Below are 27,706 nucleotides of genomic sequence, written 5' to 3'. Positions count from 1 at the left end.
ATCAGTAATAATTTTTGTTTATGGAATTATTTTTTAAAAAATAACTAAATCTTAACCTTAGATTCACTTCATTTAGTAAATAATCATAATATTAGCTAACATTTTTTGTGTTAACAGTCTTCTAAATGTTTTACATGTCTTCATTTAGTCCTCACATACCCTTTGATGTAGGTACGATTATGATAAGGAGTCTAACTAAAATTATTTCTAAGTTAACAAAAGTGTTAATACACAGTTGGCTCTAATATATTTCAACATCAAAAAAGTGAAATCTTGATTTAAGAACATGTCTACTAGGCAAGGGAAGTGAGAGGGGGGTTCAGGATGGAGAACACATGTACACACATGGCGGATTCATGTCAGTGTATGGCAAAACCAATACAATATTGTAAAGTAAAAAATAATAATAATAAAAAAAGAACATGTCTACTTATTTTTATCCACATTTTTTCTTGCCATATATTGAATATAATTGAGAAGAAGCAAATTATAGTATGTGGACAGGTAATGAAGGAAGAAATAATCTGATGTATTTATTAAGTCGATTATTAAATTACTTTGTTTTACAGTTTAATCTTATCTTCTCTTTCTCTTATTAGTATAAACAAAGAATTATTGTTTGTGAGAGGGAGGTACAGATAAGGACATAGAGCAAAAATGAGTAATGTATATGATATAGAAATCTTTAACACTTTCTTTCCTATAGAATTTAAAATTTTTGTTTTCTAATTTTTTTCCCTCATCAGTCTTTAGATGACCTTTCAAATGTATCTTCTGATGACTCAGTACAACTTCACGCCTACATTTCAGACACTGGTAAGATACTTTGTGGTTTAATTATTACTTAAAAACTATTGAGTATCATTATCACTACCTTATCTTCCACATTTATTTTTACAAATCATTTTTCTATCCTTTAGTCATATTTTCATGTTACTTTTTTTCTGTAGCATATTCTTCATTAAATTCTATAATGTTTATTATTATATGTGTATTTCCTTTCTTTAAGGTTGTTACTGTTATCATTTGAAAAAGGATAAATTCTGAGCATTTTGTCATTGCTGATAAACTTTGAAACCAATCTTTTCTTTGAGTCTAGCTGATAATTGTCTGCATAATTCTTAGTAAATTGTTTTGGGGCAGATTTTAGTTTAGTATTTGTTTTCATACATGCAGAAGTCAGTAGATTTCTGGGTAAATGAAGCTTTTGTATAAGAGTTTACGAAAACAAGAAATGCTTGGGTGAGGTGAGATTCATGACTGAATTAGCATGTGTACAAAATGGCCAGTGACTTGAGGAAAAAATTTCATCATTGTTATTGAGTTATTAGATAATGTCAGTGATGGTTTTCTTATCTTGTTTCTCATGATTCTTATGTGGATCTCTCTTTTCTGAGGATTCTGGTATTCTAGCTGTTTTGTCCATTCATTCAACAAGTATTTATCAGCTTCTTAAAGGATATGGAAGCATTATACTAAGCATTTTTAATAAGTTGTTCTTTCTGTCAGACAAAATTATGTATAATCACTCAAGAGGCAGTACACTAGAGTAGTTAAGAGCACAACTTTTTATCCAAATTGCTTGGGTTTAAACCCCAGCTTTGCCACTTAATAGTTGGGTGAACTTGGATGAGTCTTAACTTCTCTGTATCTTAATTCCTCATCTGTGAAATGGGATAATAGTAATACTTGCCTCATACTAATACTCAACTAATACTAATTGTATTAGTAGTTACATGGGGGGCAATATATATTAGTGTTTGTTCGATAAACATTTACTTTACTAGTTGGGCTCCAGAGTCTCTTTGAATCTGGATCCCATGTCCTTAACCTTATGACAGGAAGTAGAACTAGTGCAGTGTACTTATGGACTAGTGGACTGGCCCTTCATTGAGGAATCTTGTTTTAAAAAATAGTGGCTAGGTTAGACAATGCTTAGTGATGAGATTTATTTCTATCCTGGTCCTGGTTCCTTATCTGGTTATAGATTAGTAACGAAGAGGTTGCACAGCACCTGCCATGAGTAGTAATGTTGTCCTAATGAAAACACAACCTATTATTTCCACTGTAATATCTCACCATCATCTGAAAATGTATGTAGCCTCATTATCTTTTTTTTTAATTTTATTTTTAAACTTTACAATATTGTATTAGTTTTGCCAAATATCGAAATGAATCCGCCACAGGTATACCTGTGTTCCCCATCCTGAACCCTTTTCCTTCCTCCCTCCCCATACCCTCCCTCTGGGTCGTCCCAGTGCACCAGCCCCAAGCATCCAGTATCGTGCATCGAACCTGGACTGGCGACTCGTTTCATACATGATATTATACATGTTTCAATGCCATTCTCCCAAATCTCCCCACCCTCTCCCTCTCCCACAGAGTCCATAAGACTGATCTATATCTTTTAAAATCAAATTACCTTTCTATCTTAGGGCTTGTTTTATAATAGCCCCATATTTTTCCTTTTGTGTACCCATCCTAGTCTGATCTCCCTGCCTATCAAATTTGTAACAAATCTGACTATTATTTTTTAAAATGCTTTCTGACATTCCTTTCTTCTTTCCTTTTCTATTTCTTGATAGTTTCCTTGTTTTTATTAACTCATAATTGGTTATGGTTTGCTGCCTAAGTGGCCCCTGGTTTCTGTTATCCTTTCCCAAACCTGTCCTGAACACAGCATGTAAAGCCATTCCCTTGTTGACATGCTGACACTGTTGAGTGATGGTGGTTTTTTAATGTGATGAAGTGTTGTACAGTTTGTTCTGCATGGGTCTCTGAGTGAAGGATAATTGAAAGAGGTGAACAGTGAATAAGAAAGTCTCTGACAGCAAGATGACCCAGGTGTATCCCCAGTCTTCAGTTCAGTTCAGTTCAGTTGTTCAGTCGTGTCCGACTTTTTGCGACCCCATGAACCGCAGCACGCCAGGCCTCCCTGTCCATCACCAACTCCCAGAGTCTACCCAAACCCATGTCCATTGAGTTGGTGATGCCATCCAACCATCTCGTCCTCTGTTGTCCCCTTCTCCTCCTGCCCTCAATCTTTCCCAGCATCAGGGTCTTTTCGAATGAGTCAGCTCTTCACATCAAGTGGCCAAAGTATTGGAGTTTCAGCCTCAACATCAGTCCCCAGTCTTAGATTTTGTCAAATCAGGAACACTGATATTAGATAGAAAGGAAATGAAGGACAATTCTGAATACAAAGTGCAAATCATAGAAAAACTTTCATGAAAACCTGGGAGAGATTTCTGTAGAACTGCTTTTGCCAGTATAAATTTGTAGCTGTTTTGTGATTAAAATAATTTACTAAGAAGCTGCTCAGACCTTTCTTTGCCTAAGTATGTATAAAATACAAAATATTTAGTCAGCTCCAAAGCTTGGCCACTTGTTTTTTTTACAAGAGCAATTTATACTTCTGGTCAACAAGATAGTCTAAACTGCTATGCAAAAATTTGCTTCCTACACATAGAAACACTGAAAACAGTAGAATAAAAATACCTAAAAGGGGAAATCTACAGGTGGAATAGACTATGAGGAAAAGCAAATATAGGGAAATGAAGAGGAAGTGAAGCCAAAGAGCTTATAGGAGTGTAAAGACTGCTCTTTTAATTTTGATAGCATTTCTGTGCCCTCAAATTTAAAAGAGGCACAAATGGGCTAAGGCGGAGGAAAGCCTGGAACCACAGGCCTTTGCATAAAGCCCAGATTCACAGAGGGTGACTTGATATGAAAGAGGAACTAGAAGAGCTTAGCCTACTGTCAGAGGAAAGAGCAAAGAATGTCAAGGTCATGGTTGGGAATGGTATCACTCATATGAAATTGAAAGGCTGTCATATCACATGTGGGTGATATAAGATTCAGCCATCCTCAAGTAGTTGTGTACCACAGGGAGTATGATAAAAATAATCGTAGAGATAAAACAAGCCAAGAATACCACACTGTAAAAATGAACCACATCCAGTTATAGAAATCAAAAAATAGTTATTGAAATTAAGGTGAGTGAATGAATTAAAAAGCAGACCAGGTACAGATGAGTGGAGACTTAGTTAAATTGCTGGAGACCTGAAAAGGTGATCTTAAGTAGAATACAACATGGCTTTGGGGTGGGAAGATGGAAAATGAGAAGGAATTATTCAAAGTACATCTCTTTACTCAAGATCTGTACAAAATAGGAATGGGTTTTGATTTTCAAGACTGCCTGACTTGGATGGTTTGTGTCAATTCAGTAGAAAAAAATGACTTCTTAGAAAAGTCTTCAGAATAAATTATACTTGTAAATTGCTATATATTGTGAATGAGAAAGATTTGCCAAAAGATCAGATAGATCTTGTTGTTTGTTGTTGTTTTAGTCGCTCAGTCTTGTCATTGGCTATAGCCCACCAGGCTCATCTGTCCCTGGGATTCTCCAGGCAAGAATACTGGAATAGGTTGCCATTTCCTCCTCCAGGGGATCTTCCCAATCCAGAGATCAAACCTGCATCTCCTTCATTGGCAGGCAGATTCTTTACCCCAGAGCCACCTGGGAAGTCCAGATAGATCTTACCCTGTAGCTTTTGCTTGCAGTTCAATTTCAGAGCTATCAATATTAATTAAGTTACAGCTGAACAGTGAAGGCTAACACAGAAGGTATTGTTTTGTTTCTGTTAAAAGCTCTTTGGAAAGAGAATCCAAAGTGGACATCACTGTGTTGTTGGTAGTATCATGATAGCCTTGTAGGTAATTTTGTAATGTAACCAACACATAGAACATCTTATGGCTGTGAGTACAGATGACAGGAATCTATCTTATCCTGGTGACATCCTTTGTCTTACCTGTCATTTCAAATTCTCCATTTCATGTTGTCCTTTTTGTTTTCGTTCTTCATCTTCCTCCTTTTTGTGTCTTTTGTTCCTCTTCATTTTGTCTTAAATGACTAGTATATGCTCACTATGACCCATATGCTGTGGCAGGCGTCTGTAACGATCATGGCAAGACATACGCGTTGTACGCCATCACTGTGCACCGGCGCAACGTGAACACTGAGGAGATGTGGAAGACCTACCGTCGCTACAGTGACTTCCACGACTTCCACATGAGGATCACTGAACAGGTCGTGAGGTTTTTAAAGTTTGTGTGCTTTATATTGTCACGTGATTCCATGTTTGATTCTGAATGGTTGTGAGTGATACTAAGATACTGACCAAAGCTAAGAAAATAAGGTAACAATTTTTTATAATCAACAGTGAATGTTAGAATGATTTTGTCCATTTAACTAATAAATTTTAAAGTCCTAATCATTGTGGACTAGTGACAAAGTACCAATGATATACCTTGGAAAATTAGAATAAATGTGTATGTCTGATTTTAAGAGAGTGTGTATGTCTTGTCCTTTGCATAGGTATTTGGGTTTATTTAATATATAGATAGAGATCATTATAAGACATTTTGTGATACTCTGTTTGGTAATATAATTTAAAGCTGTGGTTATTTTAAATGGCATCCTTTCCCAACTACTAACAGGTAAATCCTTGATCCATTAAGTTGTATAAAGAACCAAAACCTAAATTATATTTTAAATTAACCAAATAATGTTTTTAATTCTTACCAAATACAGCTCTCTTGTTTCATAGAAGTATGAGGACTCTTAAATGTAACAAATGTAAACATTTTTATGTTTCTCTGTTTTATATTTTATTAAATATTTTTTCTTCTTTTTAACTTAGAACAAAATAAATTATCAGTGGATAAATTGGAATAGGTAATCTATGAAATTTATTTTAAGTCACAATAATCTTTCATGCAGTGTTTTAAAATATACGATTATTAGTAAGCCAATAAAATAATAATAATGGTGACATTTGATTGGGTGAACTAAAGCTTTGAAATGACATTTTACTACATAAATAATCAGAAAATATATTTTTCACTTAGGATGTAGAAAATGTATGGTTCGCACCATAATTATCTCATTAAAATATTTTGTAAATAGAGTGAGATAACCTACTAATAAAGCTTTAAAGTGTTTAGAAACCTGGTTATTATTGACTCCACAAGCCCATATTAAAAGGACTGTTTTTAATTATATTCATAAGGAAATTAATAACTTTGGGCATATCTCTTCTATTGTTCTTGTTAAATAGATCTCCATGTTTAGCTTGATTTGTTTGCAGAAGTGAAAGAATTTTCTGACCCCCAAAATTCCTGTTTGATATTTTTTTTAAATCACATAGTTCATATATCTCTTCCTTTTCATCCTTACACTTTAACCTAACATGACAAATTTTAAAGTAATGTGATTTACTGAGAGTAGTTTTAGTTACTTGCAAATTTATTGGAATTTGGTATAATATGAAATTTTCTTTGTGTGAATAGTTATAATTTTTCCCTACTGTTCAGAGAAATAATCATTGCTTAAAGATTCTAGGCTAGGACTGTAAATGCTGTTGATAGATTGACAAATATAGATAAAGAACATACTTTTTAAAAACTCTATTAATAGAACAATTCATGTGGAAAATTTACTTTTCAGTATAGCACCAAAATTAAATGCAACTAACTGAAAAGCACAGTTCAGTTTTGAAAGTGCTCAGTGCAGACAGATGAAGTGGATGTGTTAAAGTTACAGTAGTACGTGATTACTAAAGCATATCGATTGCTTTTGGAGCTTAAGAAATTAAAACCTAAGCTTGTTAAGTAAAATTTTAGGTTTAAGGAAAGTACTAAGCACTTGTAAATAAGACTCATACTATTTGCCTTTTAGTTCTGCCTTATTTATATTTTTAGTTTTATTTTATATTTGTATTTTTAAAACAAATGCTATAAGAAAATGCAGTGAGCTTTTAGTTCACTGGTGACAACAGTACAATCAGTGGACGAAATAAATTTTAACTCTGTAGAGCTGTCTAAGTATTAAAATTATTTTAGAACAGATTTCATTTTTTTAACTTTCATTTCATTTCTTTAACTCTGTGACATAAAGTTTTTCCCCATTCTAAACATATGAACTATTATTTTCTTTAATGAACTTTGAATCCTTCTAATAAAAAATTCTAAATGTTTTTCAAATTTTCTAGACCTGACATATTCAGTGTGGAAAGATAAAATCTTTGGGTTTGGAATTTCTGTGATTTATGTATAGTATTTGAGTTCTTTGTGAACATTGAAATACATTTTAATTTATGTTCTTTAGGTAGGTTTCTTTTTTTTTTTTTTTTTGCATTCATTTAAAAATATTTTTGTGACTTTTTGGCAGAGGAAATCCTATTACTTTGCAGGGAATGGACTACTTTGTACTTGTAAATAATCTTTTAAATATCAAATAATGAATTAATATAGAGCATTAAATTTTTCCATTTTTCTTCCTTTTAAAATAACAGTATTTGAGAAAAACTGTTAGTCATAGTGCTTCCGGTACAGACAGATAATTTTAAAACCAGCTTGATAATTTAGACTTTAAGAAAATAACTGTTACATTTAATTTTTTTATTAATAAGGTTTAATGTTTCAAAATTTTGGAAATTGTTGTTTTGAGGAGTACTGCTATATTCCCTTGGTGTGTCAGTTTACTGGAACTGCCATAACAAAATACCCAGCTTAAACAACAGAAATCCGTTTTCTCATAGTTTTGGAAGCTAGAAGTCCAAGATCAAGTTGTTGGCAAATTTGATTTCTCTTGAGTCAGCCCTCTGGCTTTCAGATGGTGCTGAATATGGCCTCACAGGACTCTTCACTGTATGCTCCCATTCCTGATGGCTCTTTGTATCCCTCTTATAAGGGCTTTGTTTTGATTTTATTCCCTCTCTGAAGGCCTTGTCTCCAAATACAGCCACTTCTGAAGTACTGGAGGTTAAGGTTTCAACATGTGAATTATAAGGAAATAAAATATATTGGTAATACCTAAATAAACTATGCATTCTGTAAAATTCAATCAGTAGTTTAAGATACCATTGAAAAGTCATATTCCAGGAAACTAAATATCTTTTAGGACACCTTGAAAAATGTAAATTTACTTCTATAAAATGGTTAAAAAGTTAAAACCAGGATATTATACATTCATATTCAATAAAGACCCATTCTTACACTTTTGTGAACCACCAAATTTGTGACTACAGCATAACCTTTTCCCTGAAAATTACTGCCCCCACTTTTTTTCCCTTGGCTATGGCAAAAGAACTACTTTTAATTTTCATGCATAACATGTGATGAACTTGTCACATTATATCTCCAAGCAACCATCTGATTTGCCATTCCATTTAATGATTTATCAGAATCTTCCAGTTTCAGGATGAAAATTATCCTACACCTTTTCATTTCCTCTTTTCTTTAATCTCTGCACCAGGAATGAGTTTTCTTTACAGACTCATTGTTGTTTGTTGTTATTTAATCAAAGAATGATTTTAGAAAGCTTGTTGCATCCTGGATATGTATCGCACAGGAAAAGCAATGAAGCTCCTCATTGAAGTTTTAGATACTAGATACTGTTAGCCAAACACAATGACTTGCTAAATGATGTTGTTCTTCCACTTTGTTAGCAGCTAGTATGGTTAAAATCTGTGCTTTAACAAGGCATGGTGGATTGCTACCTATCTGGACCTTTGAAGGTGAAGTCTATAGATGCTAAACTTCAGATATGTACACTTGTTTTTGTTAGTGACTTTACAAATAGAAGATATATGCTATATAGCTCTTTTATTTTCTTAGTTATTATGAATTTATTTTTCATGTAGTTTCATGCAGGGGAAAAGTATCAGTGTTAAACTATATGTCATTATATAGAGAGAGTTATAGCTATAATCTATATTTTGAAGTTTGCCTCTTCTACTTTCAATAGTTAGCTATTACAGTGATTAACTGATTTGAAGTCATCAATATAAAAATATTTGAGTTTTTTTCGAGAAACCAGAAACTCATAACTTGATTATTAATAGTTTATTTGCTAATACTTTATTCTTGTCAAAAGGTTTTTAAACAAAATGTTTTTTAAAACCTTTTGATACTAAAAGTCTGAATGATCTTAAAATCAGATTATTAAAATGAAAAACCATGTGGTTCATCAGTTATCCATGTTTGTCATTCTTAGAAAATAACTTCTTTATAATAACATCATTAGAACTGTGGTTTGGATCTATTTGCACAGTATTTTATGTTTTCTGATTTTGGCTTAATAAGATAAAATATATTGCAAAATCTGTTTAAGATACTTCTGATACATAGAGAAATTATCACTTGGAAAATACTTTTCTCTTTTTGTAAAAAAAAAAATCTAAGATTATTGAATGTATTTTGTTTTGTAGTTTGAAAATCTGTCAAGCATATTAAAGCTTCCTGGTAAAAAGACTTTTAATAATATGGATAGAGATTTTTTAGAAAAGAGAAAAAAAGATCTAAATGCATATTTGCAGGTAAGTTCAGGTTTATTATTACTCGTAGGTTTTCATTTTAACAGAGCACACAGATACAGCTGATTTCTTTGGTAGAGAATGCTTTTACTGTAAATAGTGAGATAGCAGCCACTTTTGAGGTGCTGAGATGTGACTTGCAATCTGATCAGTAATTTATGAATATTGTTTCTCTGTTTATTAATTTAGAAGTTTTCTGGACACTCAGTGCTAGAAATTTTACCTTCAGGTTTGAATGAATACATAGCCACACCCACAGCTCCCACACCCACACCTGTACACACACACACTCAGTGCTAGAAATCTTACCTTCAGGTTTAGATGAGTACATAGCCACACCCACACCCACACCCATACCCCCACACACACCTACACACCCACACCTACACACACACACACCCGGCAGATTTCTCTTCTGAAATAATAAAATGTGTCTCATAAGTTATTTCCTGTGTAAGGATTGTCAGAAATGACTTTGTTTTAGAAAGTAGTACCCGAATACCAGATTTTAATAATATCACTTTATGGTTTTTTATACTAATGAATGATTTATGAAGATGTCTCATCTGTTAATATTAGCTCCCCACTTCACTCTTTAGGAGTCAGCAAATTCCAGCCTACAGACCATATCCAGCCTGCCACCTGCTTTATTAGAGTTTATTATATTATTAGAACACAGCCACCCATTTAGTTTACTGCTGTCTATGACTGCTTTTACACTACTACATTGGAGTTGAGTAGTTGCAGCAGACTGTGGATCACAGAACGTAAAATAATTATTATATGAACTGTACATAAAAAATCTGCTGACCGTGTCCTAGTATTTAGTGAAACCTAGCCAATACTATACTTGATATTTTGGGGGAAGTTTTCTTTCTTAAACATTTATAAGTTTAATTGAGTTTGCTTATAACTATTCCATAGCACTACAGTTTACTGAAAGGATAGGAAAAACATGTAAATCTGCTGTTGTTCACCTTTGTCTTCTGGCTTAAGGCTAAATGATATAATTTATATGACTTGTCAAACATTTTGATTTTTTAGAATGTATTAACTTCAGTTGCATTAAAATCTGTATTAATTATTTATAAAATTTAGAAAATAAGCACCTTTTTTGAAATCTGGTGCCATAAATGTATGTTTTAGTTGTGGCTGTACTGTCTGCGTCTTAGCTAATGATCTCAATATGTCAAAACATGTTTCAATGAAGGAATTAAGCTAGAATGTTAGACTATATCATATTGTAAAAGCAATATTTTGTTTTGGGCCCTCTTTATAATACTTAAAATTTTTAATTTTAATTGTTTTATGTACTTTCCATTAATGGTAACTTTAAAATTAGAATGTGAATAACATAGCAGTTTACTACTATGGATCTTCTTAGTTATAAGCTGTAAAACCTGAAAATGGAATAGTAGATAACATTTTGGGGAATTCCCTGACAATCCAGTGGTTAGGACTTCACACTTCCACTGCAGGGGGAACTAAGAGCCCACATGCTGCATGGTGAGGCTAAAGTAAATAGATAGATAATAGATAAATGTGTTAATATTTTAAAAAATGTTGATAACATTTTTTACTATACATTCTTAGCTTTCTAGCAGATGACACTGTAAGTAGTAGTTAATTTCCAGTACCCTATCAATATAAGATGCCTCTTATTTTTCCTGTTAGTTACTGTTAACTCCTGAAATGATGAAAGCGTCTCCAGCCTTGGCTCACTATGTGTATGATTTCCTTGAGAACAAAGCCTACAGTAAAGGGAAAGGGGATTTCGCTCGCAAGGTAAGCAGACCATTGAATTGGCTTTCTTCATAGGTCTGTTTTCTTACTTTGTTTTCAGTAAAAGAAGATAATTTATATTTATGTGTGTGTTTTAAAACTAGAAATTTTATTAAATGTTCTTTGGCATCTTCTGTGCTTTATCAAAGAGTCAGACACGTCTGAGTGACTGAACTGATGCTTTATCAAGCCTACTATATATAGGCATATCTAATAAACTCCTGTCTTTACATGTAGATTAAAATCCAGTAGTAGCTGGAAAGGGGAGGGAAAAAAAAAAGCTTTGTTTCTGAAATGATGCTTTAAGGAAAGTTGGCCTAAGACAAGCCACAGGCTTTCATTAATTTAAAAAGGAGCTGTTAATACTTCTTATTGGGAGGAAATGTCTTTTAATTGGAATAAGGATAGTAAAAATGTTAAGTAGACTCTGTCCCTGAAAGAATTTATGCCTTTTGAGTGAAACAGTTATTATTTAAATTTTTAGGGACACAGGCCTATTCTGGAAATAAGACGCTAGGTTAAGACAATAAATGATTTACTGCTCAAGTTGGGTGAGAGTGCTCAGTGGGTGAGAAGGCAAACAGTGGAGTCAGGCAGCATTTGGTTCAAATTCCTGTTCTGCCATTTATTAGTTGTGGCCTGCAAAATGTTACTTGACCTCTGGGCCTTTAGTTTCCTCAAGATTGAAGGTGTTGATCCTCAGTTTAGAGCATGTGTGAATCAAATGAAATAATCTCTGCCTGACAGTGCCTATCTGAATCAGTGTTGGCTCTTAGAAGTAGTAACAATAGTAACAGGAGCTGCAGCATTAGTTGGGGAAACTGTAAGTAGGAATTCTGTGTATTACTTTTGCAACTTTTTAAAAGTCTAAATGGAATGTTTTATTTTAATAAGAAATTCTAGGTTATGTATTTTATAATGGTGGGGGAAAAATATGGTGACCTTATCTTTGTATTTCATGATTGAAGTGTTTGAGTTTTAATTCCAACTTTAAAATGGTTTATTGTCAATGGAGATGCATGTCAATATTCCATCTTTTTTATGTTTACCTTAGTTTATCTCTTAAGATAGAATCTATTTGAGATAAATTATAAATTGATAAATTTATATCTATATCTTATAGATGCTATAAGATAGCATCTATTTGAGATAAATTATAAAGTTTTAATTCCAACTTTAAAATGGTTTATTGTCAATAGAGATGCATGTCAATATTCCATCGTTTTTATGTTTACCTTAGTTTATCTCTTAAGATAGCATCTATTTGAGATAAATTATAAATTGATAATACCCTTTTGAGATAAAAGAAGCATTATATTGTTTAGTCGCTAAGTTTTATCCAACTCTGTGACTCCATGGACTGCAGCATGCCAAGCTTCCCTGTCCTTCACTATCTCCTGGAGTTTGCTCAAACTCAAGTCCATTGAGTCAGTGATACCATCCAACCATTTCATTCCCCATAGCCCCTTTTTCCTCCTGCCCTCAATGTTTCCCAGCATCAGGGTCTTTTCCAGTGAGTTAGCCTTTCACATAAGGTGGCCAAAGTATTGGAGCGTCAGCTTCAGCATCAGTCCTTCCAGTGATATTCAGGGTTGATTTCCTCCAGGATTGACTGGTTTGAGCATTATATTAAATGTAGGCAATTTCTTTTTACCACCCTACAGTAGCATGTGCGTATGTGTGTGTATGCATGTATGTATGTGTTTATCTCTAAATAGTTGCATGTCACTTTTTAAAAAAATTACTACTAGAGTCTAAAAATCCTTTTGAGTTACTTCTGGGACTCCGTAGTAACATACATTTTCATAAATCATATTAATAATTACTAAGTTCATCTTGACCTCTTTCAGATTGTTGGGATAATTTTCATGAATATCAAGAGGAGTTTTCAGCTACATTTCCTTTTTGGATAAATTGTAGTTTAATATTTTCCTTTATTGTATTTCACTGGAAATTAAATAGCTATTAGAGAAAATAATCGACAAACATTTTATCACTAGCTCATCATGTTGGAGAAGACTCTTGAGAGTCCGTTGGACTGCAAGGAGATCCAACCAGTCCATCCTAAAGGAGATCAGTCCTGGGGGTTCATTGGAAGGACTGATGTTGAAGCTGAAACTCCAGTACTTTGGCCATCTGATGCGAAGAGCTGACTCATTTGAAAAGACCCTGATACTGGGAAGGATTGAGGGCAGGAGGAGAAAGGGACAACAGAGGATGAGATGGTTGGATGGCATCACCATCCATGGACATGGGTTTGGGTGGACAGGGAGGCCTGGCATGCTGCGGTTCATGGGGTCACAGAGTCGGACACGACTGAACAACTGAACTGAACTGAATCAGAGTTTGAGAAATAATACTTTATAACACATTATCTTGGTCACACAATTTGCCTAGCTTTTCAAAATTTATTGGCCAGTTCCTAGAAGAAGTAATAGACAAGTAGTCTTCCTCTATGCACACAGTATCTTTCCAGTTTTTTTTTTTAATCATAGTGTAATGGCATTTTTAAGCTGTAAGTAGGGACCTAAATTTAAATTCAAATTCCCTTGTTTGCATTTTTAACTGATACAAATAACTGAGGTGACAATTGAATGAATAGCTAACATCTAGTTAAGTCAGGCTAAGTGTACACTTTTGCAGGCAATCAATAATTTACTCATCTGCTTGTTAATTTGCAATTGTCTTTTTTTTTTTTTTTTTTTTTTTTGCTTTTAACATCTGTTTTAGGACAGATCTTGCTTCTGGAAATATTAGATTGTGATAGACTGATTTTATGCTTCTAAAATTCTACTTTTTTCATGGTTAAGAGACATAATCATGTGTAAAGGTTTTCCCATGCTCCTTTGCTCCCTCCACTTTGCACTGCCAAGACAGATGTTTAAGCTTTACCCTCAGAAATTGGAGGGTGAAAAAACAGGAACAAAAAGGGAAATGGATTCTGAAGATCTAGGATTGGTGCTCAGACAACTATTTTTAATTATTATGTAACTCATGGTATAGATTTAAGTTCTCCTATTTTGAAAGAGTATTAGTGGTAGTTAGCCTCATGCCTGGGCTTCCCAGGAGGCATTAGTGGTAAAGAACCTGCCTGCCAATGCAGCAGGCATAAGAAATGTGGATTTGATCCCTGGTGGGGGAAGATCCCCTGAAGGAGGGCATGGCAATCGACTCCAGTATTTTTGCCTGGAAAATTCCATGGACAGAGAAGCCTGGTGGGCTACTGTCCATGGGGTCACAAAGAGTTGGACATGACTGAAGCAATTAGCATAGCATAGCCTCAAGCCTGGATAGCAATTGAGGTTGTATTCATTGAACCAACTTAAGATTGTATTAGCTGAACCCATGTTTCCACTATGAAGTGTAAGATAGATAAAATTCTAAAGTACTTTTGATGGTGTTCAAACAATTTTTAATGTAAGTTATAGATTCAAGTGAAATTCATGCCTTTTATGCTTCTGAAATTCTACCTTCTCTGTGAACATTAAAACTTGGTTGAATGGTGGCCATTTTTCCTAAAGTTGTACATTTTAAGTGTGGTATTCTCATGTTTATCTCTCTTAAGAATTCTTGTGTTCTAATACACGTGGCAGTCGTGTCAGTATAGAAGTAATGTCCTGACCAATTTGAACACACTGTTCTGGTTAACTGAAAATTACTATTGTATATAGAATTAGAATTACACACATACATATATATTATAATTTTACACCCAAATATATATATGTATATATCATTTTACACACAAGTACACGTGCACACACGATGGTTAAACTTCTTCTTGTTACCCTTTTTAATCTCTATCTCTTCAGTGGTAGCGGTTTTCAAGCCTTTCTTCCTCATTTGTCACCTTTGGTTCTGCTGTGAATTTGTTGTACTGTGACAGTGTCCCTCCTACAGGTTGTATTTTCCAGCAAGCATATCTGTAAGGCTGTTGTCCTTGCTTAAGCCAGAGAATTATTAACACTTTGACAGTTATCTTGAAATTCCCTTTTGTTGTTATTGTTTCTTACAGTACCTATTTCACCTTTTCTGGTTTTCTTGTTGGAAATCATGAAAGCATATTAAATAATTTTATCTTATTAATATCTATTAACGTTGTGTTTCTTAAATAGTGGGGTTCAGTGTTTTTTGCTATGATTGCTATTTTTTTTTTCTTTCTGCGTGGAACATAATTTGTTTCTATGGTAGTTTTTATAAGATTCAACACTTTCTGGAAAATATTCTTAGTATTGTTTGACTTTGGTTTGTTGTCTGGTTTTTATTTTCTCCTTTCCTTCCTTTCCTCCTCCTCTCCCTCCCTCCTCCTCTCTTTCTTTCATTTGTTTTGTTAGTTTTTATCTGTTAAAAATCAAGATCCATATGCATCTATTTTGGGTTCTTTATTAGATGGCTCTCCCTTTCTTAATTGAAACTATCTGGCATCTATTACAGTCAGAATGTCAATTTTAAAGCTTCCTATCCCTCTGAGATTATTTCTTTATAGATCTCTTAGCATATTTTCTTTATGGTTTTTCTATTCTGCCTTAGTAAAATATGGCTTGCATGTCTGATTTACAGCTTTTCTTTTTCCTAATAGATTCCAGATTCCTTCCATAGATTGTAATTGAGCATGAAACCTATCCTAAAAACTACTTTGTTAAATAAATCTTAGTTCTTTGAGCTTTCTGTTTGTGTATTGTATCTGCTCATTTACTTTTCAGTATTGCTCAGAATATCTATGTCATTGTTGCCTTGAATCACGGCAGAAGTATGTTGTGGCTCTTTATACTTGGATAAGTTTCTGTTTGGGAAAACTCTTCATTTTTTTTCAGAGATTTGCTTAGTAAGAAGGCACCCCAAGGTTTATATTCATTTTCTTCCAGTAAATATATCACTTGTATATTTGTGTCTGAAAATACATTTTAAAGACACTCTGAAGACAGCAGTTTCGTACTTTTAAAAGGCAATGAGTTATTATAGACTGGAAAGTTATTACACCTTTCGTGTGTTGCATTTGGTTTTCTGAGGCTTCTCAGTTGAATAATAAACTTGATACAGTGAAGTCATGATATAATATCTTTTTCCCTTTAGATGGACACTTTTGTAAATCCACTTCGAAATTCTATGAGGAATGTTTCAAATGCAGTCAAATCCCTTCCTGATAGCTTGGCAGAGGGAATGACTAAAATGTCAGACAACATGGGCAAAATGTCAGAAAGATTAGGTCAAGATATAAGGCAATCATTTTTCAAGGTAAGATGTTTTCAGTAATGTCTGAAGGAAATGATTTTTAGGTCAACTAAGATTTACTGAGCTCCTGCTTAGGTTTACCTTATTTCTCTTTGTAAGTCCAAAGCTCTCTAGACACATAGTCTCAAAAAGAATTAAAAAGCTAAAGAGAATTAATTATCAGAAGTGGATACTGTAAAATGCACTCACTTCTCAGTTTCTATTGCCATACAACTTAAAAATTAAAGCACATTGAAAATTAGTGAAGTTAACATTCTTTGTACTGTTTTATTCCATTATAGCATATTTATTCTACAATGTTAAAATTTATAGCAAAACAGGTACGTGCTATTGTGTAAATTATATTAGTATTCATCAGCAAGCATAAGTTTCTCCTGAGTCACACGATTAAGATTCACGAGATGAAAGGGAGGAAGAGTCTTTCAACATCATCAATCCTTAGTATGTAGATACCTGTGAGAGGAACAGAGGAGTTTGCTTGGAAGCATTTTCATTATATTGGTAGTGGATACTGGTGAATCAAGTAGTTTTTTGCTTCCTAATGTACATTTTTAAAAATAATTTTGACCTAGTTGTTTAAAGTTATAATCAAGACTATGAAAGAAATCATGTAGGTATTAGAACTTTATATTTGTTAGATCATGTTTCCATGAAGAGGAAATATATATAGACACAGATAGAATTTATTTATTGTAAAAGACAATTCCTAAAATACAGTGTGTGTAAATCATACTCTTCTGTCAACTCTCATATCTTCTCTGATGCTCCATCTGAATTTCTAATCGTGGGGCAGTGCACTAACACTGAAGGGAGGGTTGTCTGGTGCTGCTTCTGCCGGTAACTACCCATATGACTTCATACAGAAGTCACTGAACTTTTGCATTCTTCTTTTTCCTGACCAGTACGTGCAGGGGTTATAACAGGTGATCTTGGTGGTCCTTCCTATACTGAGAAATGATTACCAGCTAGCACTGGTCTTTCTGTCCCTCTTCTCGATAGCTTACATTATGTAACAATTAGTTAATTAGTTTCTTTCAGCCTGTTAACATACTGCAAGGCTCTTAATGATAGAAGAAGAAAGATTGCAGTTCTATTCTCTGTGCTATTCACTTTTGTCTTTAAATCATTTAACATTTCTTAGCTTTAAATTCTAAAAAGTATGGAGGTTTGAATGACTAATATCTCCTTCCAACTCAAAATGAATCCTTTTTTTTTTTAAAGGAAAAAAATCTGTTGATAATGAAATAATTACACTTTTATATTTGGTTTTTAATTTTAGATTGTTAATACTTTGTTAATGCTCTATAAATTTTGTTTATCTATTGTCCCCAGAATCAAATCAAGTGCTCTTTATTATATTTGACACTTGTTTCAGTTTATTATTTTGTGTTCTTTCATTTTCTGCTTTAGTGTGTTTACTTTGTTCTTTTTTTTTTTTTAATTCTAGGTTCCTCCTTTAATTCCAAAGACTGATTCAGATCCTGAACATTGTCGAGTTTCAGCTCAACTTGATGATACTGTGAGTTAATTTTTATTTTGGTAGCAGTCAGTTGGAATTCAAATCATACTTTGCAGATCTTTTTAACTTTTTAATGAAGTATAATATGTGTATGTTATTAATGTACTCATATTTTAAACATTAAGTTTGATGAATTCTTACAAACTGAACATACCCAAATAACCAGCACTATAAACAAGAACGTTGCCAGTACCCCAGAAAGCCCCTAGTGCTCTCTTCCTGTCACTGTCCGCTTCCCTGCCAAGGATAATCACTATCCTGACTTCTGCCCTGCTTTTATACTTTATGTAGATGAAACTTTAAGGCATGTGCTCCTTTCAGTCTGGCTTTTTTTGTTCAGCATTGTGGTAGTCTTCCATGTTGTTCTGTGTGATTGTGGTTTCTTCATTCTTGTGGCCTTACAGTACCCCATTTTGTAAATATAATACAATTTATTTGCTATGTTATGAACAGTACTCCTATAAACATTTGGGTGCATATCTTTTGATTAAATAAATATGTACACATTTCTCTCTGTACCCAGAAATGGAATTGCTTGGTCAGAGGTTACAAATATATTCAATTTTAATAGATACTCTCAAATAGTTTTCCACACTCTTTGTACCACTTACATTACCATCAGCAATGCATGAGAATTTCAGAGGTTCACAGCCTGCCAGAATTCAATATGTTTATGTCACGTCTTTTTAATTTTAGCCATTCTGGTTGTTGTATCTCATATGGATTTACATTTCTCTGATGACTGTTAAAATTGTGAACCTCTTTTCATAAGTCTATTGTCCATTTGAGTGTCCTGTCTTATATGTCTAGTCCTTTCCCCCATTTTTCTGTTGGCTTGGCTGACTGTCTTTGTCTTTGATTAGTAAGAGTACATTGTATAATCTGAGTATCGGTTATTTGTCAGATACAAGTATTTGTCTCTTGTAAGTATCTTCCACTTTGTGTGCTTTTATTCTCTGTGTAGGATCTGTGTCTACTGCAGGGTCACATAGATGTTCTCCTATGCTTTTCTTCAAACATCGTTTTCCTTTACCATGCCAAAACTTAGATTTGCCATTCATCAGAATTAATTGTTGTGTGTAGAATGATGTAGGAGTCCAGTTGACCTAAGCACTATTTACTGAGAAGGCCTGCTTTCCCCAGTGTGTGTTTCTCCCTTGTTACAAGTTAAATTATTTTATATATTTGAGTCTGTGCTTTATATTCTGTCCTATTATGCAGATTTATTTTAAAGTTATAATTATCCCCCTTCAGTTTCTCATTGGATTTCTTTACAGTAAATTGTCTTAAACAAAGATAATATTTTTGTTTTTTCAAGAATGTTTATTATGTGTTGTACTGTTATAATATCCATAACATTATACCTTTAGTAAGTGTTATAATTTATTAGAATTCTTATGTGGCACTAAACTTATGAATATACTTGATCAGAGAATAGAGCAGTATTGAGAGCAGATAAGCCATGAACTTTTGATATGTAAAGAGAAGGCACACTTAAGAAAGTGTTTACAGCACAGTGAAAAGTGAATGACTCTTGCTGTTTTCTCAGTATTCACATTACAACACTGAGGAGGAAATAGAAGAGAGTAGCTTAGTGATCAAAGAATTATAAAATTACTAGCAATTATGCAGTTTTGTTGCAGTTCTAGATCTGCACCTTTCTGGTTTTTATCTGTATATTTCCACATCAAAGGATTCTCATTGTCTTTCTTTACTTTTTATATCATAAGTGAATATTCCCATGATGAAAGTGTACAAAATTTTACTTGTTAAAAATTAAAAGAAAATTCTAGTAATTTAGTCGACTTTTGTAATGTCAGCTGTGTACTGGATTTTATTTCAGGTTCTTTATTTTGAGAATACCTAAAATGTACAACTCACTAACAAAGCAAAGCAAAATGTTCTGTGTAGATTTTATTTTGTTCTAGTGAATAAAAAGAAATGTTGAGAATATTTTGTCCTTTTGAAAAAGCTGCTCCATAGAATAGGCAGAGGGGCTAGCTAGCATGTATTACAAACTAACAGAGACGCTACTAAAAGATCCCAAATCCTAAGGTCATCATGAATCCAGTTGGAGAAGGTTTTTTCAGTGCAGCTTTGGAGTTTACTCATCATTGTAGATTTGTTGAATTCTGTTTTCTGTCCAAACAGATGTTAAAAGTATTTTTTGCTAAATTAGAATAAAAAGTCAGTTATAAAAGCTATAGTATAACTTGTTCTCCAACCTGTAAATAGTAGTAATCATTTGGTAAAAGCAACAAAATTAGCCATTCACAAGAGATAGATAACTCAAATAAATATATCTCATTTCTTCCCATTATTTTCTCAGGTGGATGATAATATTCCACTTAGGGTAATGCTGCTTCTCATGGATGAAGTATTCGACTTAAAAGAGAGAAATCAGTGGTTGCGAAGGAATATCAAAAACCTACTTCAACAACTTATAAGAGCTACATATGGTGATACTATTAATAGGTACCACTTTTTTAAAAAAACAAAAAACTACTTAGAGCTGATCTTACTTAGCTTTTAAAGTTTTACTTTTAGAAGTAGATTGCCCAAACTTTTGTAGGGGAATTTCTTTCTGTGGGCCTTTGAAGAAGGTTATTGAAGCATTCTATTGCTCTCAGAGATAATCTACACACAAATTAAGTTGCTTACTCCATGAAAGAAGTAATGTTTCTTTATCTGATTTACCTTCTAAAATCTTGACCATACTCATTTAAATTTCTTTACTTTCAGAAAAATAGTTGACCATGTTGATTGGATGACCTCACCGGAGCAAGTAGCTGACTTAGTGAAACGTTTCAGGTATATCTTAAGACAAAGTCACTTCCTGCAGGTAGCACAGAGTTGAACATTGTTATCACTAACTTTTATCACGTTCCCTTTCTTTCTGGCCATAACATTGGTTTTAATCATCACTGATGACCAAAAAGACTTGTAAAAATTATAATAAACATTTATCCCTTGCACCTATTAATCTTTGTTTTCTTCAGAACCAGAATAGAAAAAAAATTGTAAATGAAAAAGCTTTTAGATCTTAGGCTACATTTTATCACAGTAATGTGGCTTTAAAATAATTGAAGTACTAGTATATACATGGCATGGTCATATAATCAGATTACCTAGTTTTGGAGATTAATTTTTCTCAGTTGTAGTTGCTAACTTTGATTTTAAGTGAGATATTTTAGAAATTTGTTTGTCTCTGACCATGGTCTAAATTTTTATTTAGACCCTTTTATTTATTTTTATTTAGGATCTTTTATTTAGAGGTTTTATTTAGAACCTCTGAAAAGGTTCAAATTAAGAGCAGTGATACTCCAATTCATATATCGATTCTCCAAAAATATTCTCAGCTCCTTCGCTGTGTCTAGCCCTCTTAACTGGTGACTGAGAGGTAAGATTCAGTCCCTTCAAGGAATGCATGGCACAGCAGAGAAATAACATCTTTTCTAACACTGAGAGATAAGCAGAACACAAATATGCATGGCATCATGTCCTTTGAAGTAACAGAAACAAGAAGGCAACTATCAATAGTGTACAATATTTATTTGGCACCATCCAACTACTTTACTTGGAGAAGGCAATGGCACCCCACTCCAGTACTCTTGCCTGGAAAATCCCATGGACGGAGGAGCCTGGAAGGCTGCAGTCCATGGGGTCGCTAAGAGTCGGACACGACTAAGCGACTTCCCTTTCACTTTTCACTTTCATGCATTGGAGAAGGAAATGGCAACCCACTCCAGTGTTCTTGCCTGGAGAATCCCAGGGCCGGGGGAGCCTGATGGGCTTCCGTCTTTGGGGTCGCACAGAGTCAGACATGACTGAAGCGACTTAGCAGCAGCAGCAGCAGCAACTACTTTACTATGGCCAGTTTCTGATTTTATCCTCCTTTATGAGATAGGGTTTTTTGTTTCCATTTTGTTACAAAAAAATTGAGAATTTGAGAAGTTCAGCAGCTTGCCCAAAGGCTCGTGTGCTAGAAAGTTGGGGAAACAAGTTTCTCTAATCTGAAGCTGAGTTTCTCATCACTCTACCATATTGTTTCTAAAAGCTGGACTGCCTTCCCTGGCATGTTCATTCTGTTTCAGGGTGTGTAAATGTTGTTCCTCTGGAGGGCACATTGGAATCACTTGAACAGCTTTAAAAAGTACTGATCCTTAGGTCGCATTTGCAGAGTCTGACTTAATGCATCTGGTGGAAGGCCTGGACATTGAGTGTTTAAAACTCCCAGGTGTTTCTAATGGGCAGTCAGTTAAGAACTGTTCTGCGCAGGCTCTCTCTGAGACCAGATCCCCAGGTAGAAGCTTAGTTATTGTGCTTAATTCCTCTCTTTGGCTTGAAGAACTAGGGAACAGTAATCAGCACACTGTAAAGTAAAGAAGAATGGATTATATAGGTGAAAGAAACGTTGTAATCAACACAGCTATAAGATATGGATGCAGTTACTCCAGGGCATACTTTTGTTATTTTTTTCTTGTGTAAACCCTGCACTTAGTTACTATCTGTTGAATATCACACCTATATAGAATTTCAGAAATGTTTCCTTTTTCTGTTTGCATTTATGTTTTCTGTAGAAAATTGGAATAATTTTACCAACTTGTATCATTAGAAAATGAAAATGTTTACAAAATTTATTTAATCTTCTTAAACAGAGATGCCTTTTGGCCAAATGGCATTTTAGCCGAGACTGTCCCGTGCAGAGATAAAGGTATTCGAATGAGAACAAGAGTCGCAGGAAAAACTAAATTACTTTCAATTATGCCAGGTAAGTGAACATTTTTAGCATAAATCTCAATTTGTACTTCCGAATTTATGGCATGCAATAAGCATGCCAAATTTAGCTGCCTTTTGACTATAATAACATCAGTTTGATGGCTTATATACCAGGAGGCATTGTGCTAGTTATTTCTCATATATGTTTAATCTTCATAACAATATTGGAGAAGAAAATGGCAACCCACTCCAGTACTCTTGCCTGGAAAATGCCATGGTTGGAGGAGCCTGGTAGGCTACAGTCCATGGGGTCACAAAGAGTCGGACACAACTGAGCGACTTCACTTTCTTTCTTTCTATAGCTCCTTTTGGAGAAGGAAATGACAACCCACTCCAGTGTTCTTGCCTGGAGAATCCCATGGACAGAGGGGCCTGGTGTGCTATGGTCTATGGGGTTGCAAAGAGTCAGACACGACTAAGCAACTAACACACACACACGCGCACACACACACACACACACACACACACACTAATATAACAATATTATAAAGCCTAGGAAGCTGTTAACATCACAGATTTAAATATGAGGGAAAAAATCAGCTCAAAGGGGTTAAGTGTAAATACCCAAGGTAGATTCCCTGGTATCTACCTTGGAATAGATGGTAAAGAATCTGCCTGCAATGCAGGAGACTGGGGTTCGATCCCTGGATCAGGAAGATCCCTTGGAGAAGACAATGGCCACCTACTCCAGTATTCGTGCCTGGAGCATTCCATAGACAGGAGAGCCTGGTGTGCTATAGTTACTCCATGGGGAATTCTATGGACAGAGGAGCCTGGTGGGCTATAGTCCACAGGGTTCCAAAGAGTTGGACACGACTGAGCAACTAAAACACACACACCTGAGGTTTAAGGAGTGAGTATTGGAAGTCTAACTTAGCTCTGAGTTCTTGAAACCACTGTATTCAACCACTTCAATAGAAATAATACTTTTAACCACTTCACTTTGCTGTCTTGAAACATTTTAAGAATAAAGTTGAGGATAAAGTCTGTGACAGATGAAAGTGAAAGTCACTCAGTCGTGTCTGATTGTTTGTGACCCCGTGGACTATACAGTCCCTGGAATTCTCCAGGCCAGAATACTGGAATGGGTAGCCTTTCCCTTCTCCAAGGGATGTCCCCAACCCAGGGATCGAACCCAGGTCTCCTGCATTGCAGGTGGATTCTTTACCAGCTGAGCCACGAGAGAAGCCCAAGAATACGGGAATGGGTAGCCTTTCCCTTCTCCAGGGGATCTCTCCAACCCAGGAATCAAACAAAGGTCTCCTGAATTGCAGGCAGATTCTTTACCAACTGAGCTATCAGGGAAGCCCATGACAGATGAAAGGGCTAATAATAAAGTATAATGAAGTATGAGGTTTTCAGAAAGAATATTTGTTCTGTTTAAAAGAACAAACACGTTTTTTCAAAGAATCCCTTTGAAACATGCTTAATCTCTGCTAAAACATGATCCTAAAGAAAGTATACATGGTGGCATTCTTTTGATGTAATTTGAATTATTTTAGAGCTCTACTATCTCACTAACTTAGATTTACTTTGTCCATTTGTCTTCTCTCAGTAAGAGAAGTTTTGTTTAGTTGAGTGGTTGATTTCTCCTGTGGTGATAAATGTCTTTTAAAATACCTAGATATCTCTTCTCCACATTTTAATTATGGATGTAGGGAATAGAAAAATATTTAAGTTTTCAATATCATCTATTTCTTTTCCTATAATTTTATTTTTCTTTAAATTTTCATTATAGATTTTAATCAACTTTCTCTTCTGTCCATTAAATTGGATATTTGCCACATGGCTTTTTATTCCACTCTATAGACTGTACTTTTGCATTTGGAGATAAAAAGCAAGTTACAGAAATAACATTTTAGAAAAATAAAGAGAAACAGTAGCCTAGGATATTCATATACTTTTAGAATAGACCGGATGGTGCTTTAGATGTACTCAGTTATGGAGTAGAAAGAAATCTTAGTGCATTTATACAGTAAATATTTATTAAGAGCATTTCATGAGCCAGACACTATTCTTTACACTGATCGTTGCCTCCTTAGAGTTTACATTCTACTAGGGGGACACAGAAGACATACAAAAGAAATAGATGAAGCACAGTATATTGGATAGTGCTAAGAGCCAAGGAGACAAATAGTGCAGGAAAATGGAAGTGACAGGTGAGTTGCAGTTGTGAGTGGATGACACTTACATGAAGACTTGAAGGAAGTGAGGAAAGATATAAAAATAAGTATTTTTATATGTACAGAATTCCTCACCTGTTTTTTAGTGAATTTAAAAACTATTTGCTTAAAATTATATTGTACCCTAGTTAGAAACATACTTTTTGGGAGTTGCATGTTTCTTTTGAAAGCAATAAAGTGTTGTTTTGGGGGCCCTATTTATAAATAATTAAGAATGATCCTACATGATGTTCCCATACTCAGGTGTCTCTAGTAACTTCATGTTGCCTGTGAGTGAACTCCAAGTGTGCTCACCCTGCCAGTTGGAGCACTGTCAGTTTTCCATTCTTTTCACCACTTTCTTTTACAGGAATCCTAAAACGGAGCCAAATTGTTCCACCCCATTTGTTTCTATGTTTTCCCCACTTGGTGCTCATTTCTTTATTCATGTTCTTAAATCCTTTATCTGTTTGTACCAATCAGATCCTGCCAATGCACTTAGTGTGTTGCAAGTTTTTTTAAATCAAAGATCAAGTTTCCACATTTCTTTGTAGTATTTCTCATTGTGCATTTGATGGAGAATATTTTTATAGCGTTTTAGAGTTTACAGATCACTTTTCACTTTATCTCATCAAAGCTTTATCAATTCTCACAGTAATAATGATATTGGTTATTATAAATTCCCATTTTACAGATGAGGAAAGAAACCCAGGGTGGGTGAGTTATATAGGTATTAAGGGACAGGGCTTCCCAGATAGCTCAGTGGTAAATAATCTGCCTGCCAATGCAGGAAAGACAGGAGACGTGGGTTCTATCCCTGTACTGGGAATATCCCATAGAGGTGGAAATGGCAACCCACTCAAGTATTCTTGCCTGGAAAATCCCAGAGACAGAGGAGCCTGGTGGTCTGCCATCCGTGGGGTCACAAAGAGTCGGACACAGCTGAGTGACATTAGGGACAAGATTATAACACTTAATTTGGGGTTTCTGAGTCTGGGTCCTGCTTTCTCTGTTGTTGTATTGTCTCCCAATACCACACAAGTGCGTCCATACTTTTGATGTATGTAAGTTTTAAGTCAGTTATTAAATTTATATTAAGGTCATTCACTGAATACTGGCTATTTATCAGTCACTCAAATGTGTACTTTACATGTTTTAACTTAGAATATTTTTGTATTTCCTTTGAATAATGAATTCTGTTTATTTCCCCTCCCCTTATTTAGATGAACTTAAGCACATTATTGGAGCTGAGACAACACGGAAAGGTATTCTTCGTGTTTTTGAAATGTTTCAGCACAACCAGTTAAATAGGAGAATGGTTTATGTCTTTTTGGAAGGCTTTTTGGAAACCTTATTTCCACAGTATAAATTCCGTGAACTTTTCAACAAACTGCATTCACGGTCAAAGCAGATGCAAAAATATAAACAGAAACTTCAAACTACTCAAGCGCCTTCTTTACAGAAAAGGTGACACTCCAATCTCTGAAACTGGTGTTCATTTTGTCCAGGACTAATGGTATGGACGGATCTTCTGGGGCTTAACTCATATACTGTTGTCTGCACCGGTCTTTTAGTGTCTCAGAATAGATTATTAATACATCCATATGACTGCCATTCTTCTCATCATTGTCTATAATCCAGCCACTTGTACCAAGAGAGATTTCTGTGTCTTAAATGATTTGGTGCATATTTTTGCAACACTGAGAGGATACTGCCTACAGCTCAAGCAAGAATGACATTGGTCTTTTCCGTTTCAAACTAATCAGCATTCTCCAGCAATGACAAAGTGCCAGAGTGTATATATGAGAGCTAAGGAAAGCACAAAACAATGGTTCACAGACAAATTGGCTAATTTGTTTAACAGTGGGAAACCGTGCAATGTACTGTTTGGAGGGGTTTGTTTTGCATAATGGTTTTATATATCTTTGTTGGAATTTTGATATAGTGTAGATTAGCCAGGTGAATGATCTTTGAAACATCTGTTTCAGGTCTAGGGAAAATGACAGAATGCCCTTAAAGTATGAAGTGACATATCCAAATTACACTTTTGTTTTCATGACATAAAAACCTAATGTAAAATAAAACCAGTCACAACCAAAGTTTGATTGGATTTGTTATTCATTGGTAGAAAACAGATTTTTAAGTAATTCTTCTATGTCTTAAGGGCTCTATTTTGCTCTTATGGTACTCATAATTAAGTTTTATTTTGGCATTCTGTGTGCAAAAAGAAGCATATGGTGGCTCTTAAGTTTTGAAGTTATTACAGCTTTCTTTAAGAGATTACTGATTATATAATAGGGGCTAGAATTTGTTGAAGGAACTGCCAAATACTTCTTAAAATATGGAAATTTAAAAAAAGTACTCCTGAAAGTTACTCTATGATAATTTTAAATTGTGTGATCTAGACATACGTTAGGTGATTGCAAAAATAGCAAATCAAAGGATTAAATGAGCTTATAAGTCATATGTAAACGTACAAATTCCTAACTCTATTACAGTGTACATATATGAAAAGAAATAATGAAAACAGAACTATAATATTTTTTAAAATATGCTTTTATTTATATTTTGCATAATGTAAAATTCTACTAAATAAAGCAAGTTGGCAAAACCCCTCGGTGTATACATTTAAGTCCCTAAAATAATTTTATACCAACAACAAAATACCTTTTCCAGTTTTGGAGCTTCTGCATTTCCTTTCGTTTTCTCAGTCTCCATTTGTCCATCTTGGAAGTCTTCATATGTTTTATATGCAGGATTTCTGCATAGTTTAACTTCCACTGACTAAGTGTTTGGGTGTCTCAGCGTTTTTTGTTTTAAAAATATTTAACACTAAAACCTTATAATAGTGAAGC

General features: G+C 34.4%; 1 protein-coding gene across 3 annotated transcripts in view; it reads left to right on the top strand.

The window, feature by feature from the left end:
• SNX13 (sorting nexin 13) overlaps positions 1-27,462 on the top strand; it is a 143,480-nt gene extending 116,018 nt beyond the window's left edge. For 2 of the 3 annotated variants that reach the window (XM_055589929.1, XM_055589931.1), the window contains 10 exons: positions 747-816; positions 4,917-5,089; positions 9,273-9,380; positions 11,052-11,162; positions 16,233-16,394; positions 17,839-17,910; positions 20,240-20,385; positions 20,653-20,721; positions 22,569-22,681; positions 26,075-27,462. In XM_055589929.1, the coding sequence (XP_055445904.1) occupies positions 747-816; positions 4,917-5,089; positions 9,273-9,380; positions 11,052-11,162; positions 16,233-16,394; positions 17,839-17,910; positions 20,240-20,385; positions 20,653-20,721; positions 22,569-22,681; positions 26,075-26,322 (1,272 nt within the window). In that variant the 3' untranslated portion in view covers positions 26,323-27,462. The remainder of the gene's footprint in view (positions 1-746; positions 817-4,916; positions 5,090-9,272; positions 9,381-11,051; positions 11,163-16,232; positions 16,395-17,838; positions 17,911-20,239; positions 20,386-20,652; positions 20,722-22,568; positions 22,682-26,074) is intronic. The other variant, XM_055589930.1, reaches the window with a different exon arrangement.
• Positions 27,463-27,706: the final 244 nt, after the last annotated feature.

Source organism: Bubalus kerabau, chromosome 8, assembly GCF_029407905.1.
Source record: "Bubalus kerabau isolate K-KA32 ecotype Philippines breed swamp buffalo chromosome 8, PCC_UOA_SB_1v2, whole genome shotgun sequence".
NCBI lineage: Eukaryota > Metazoa > Chordata > Mammalia > Artiodactyla > Bovidae > Bubalus > Bubalus kerabau.
Note: the sequence above shows the minus strand (reverse complement) of the source record. Positions and strands in the feature narration are given on the sequence as shown.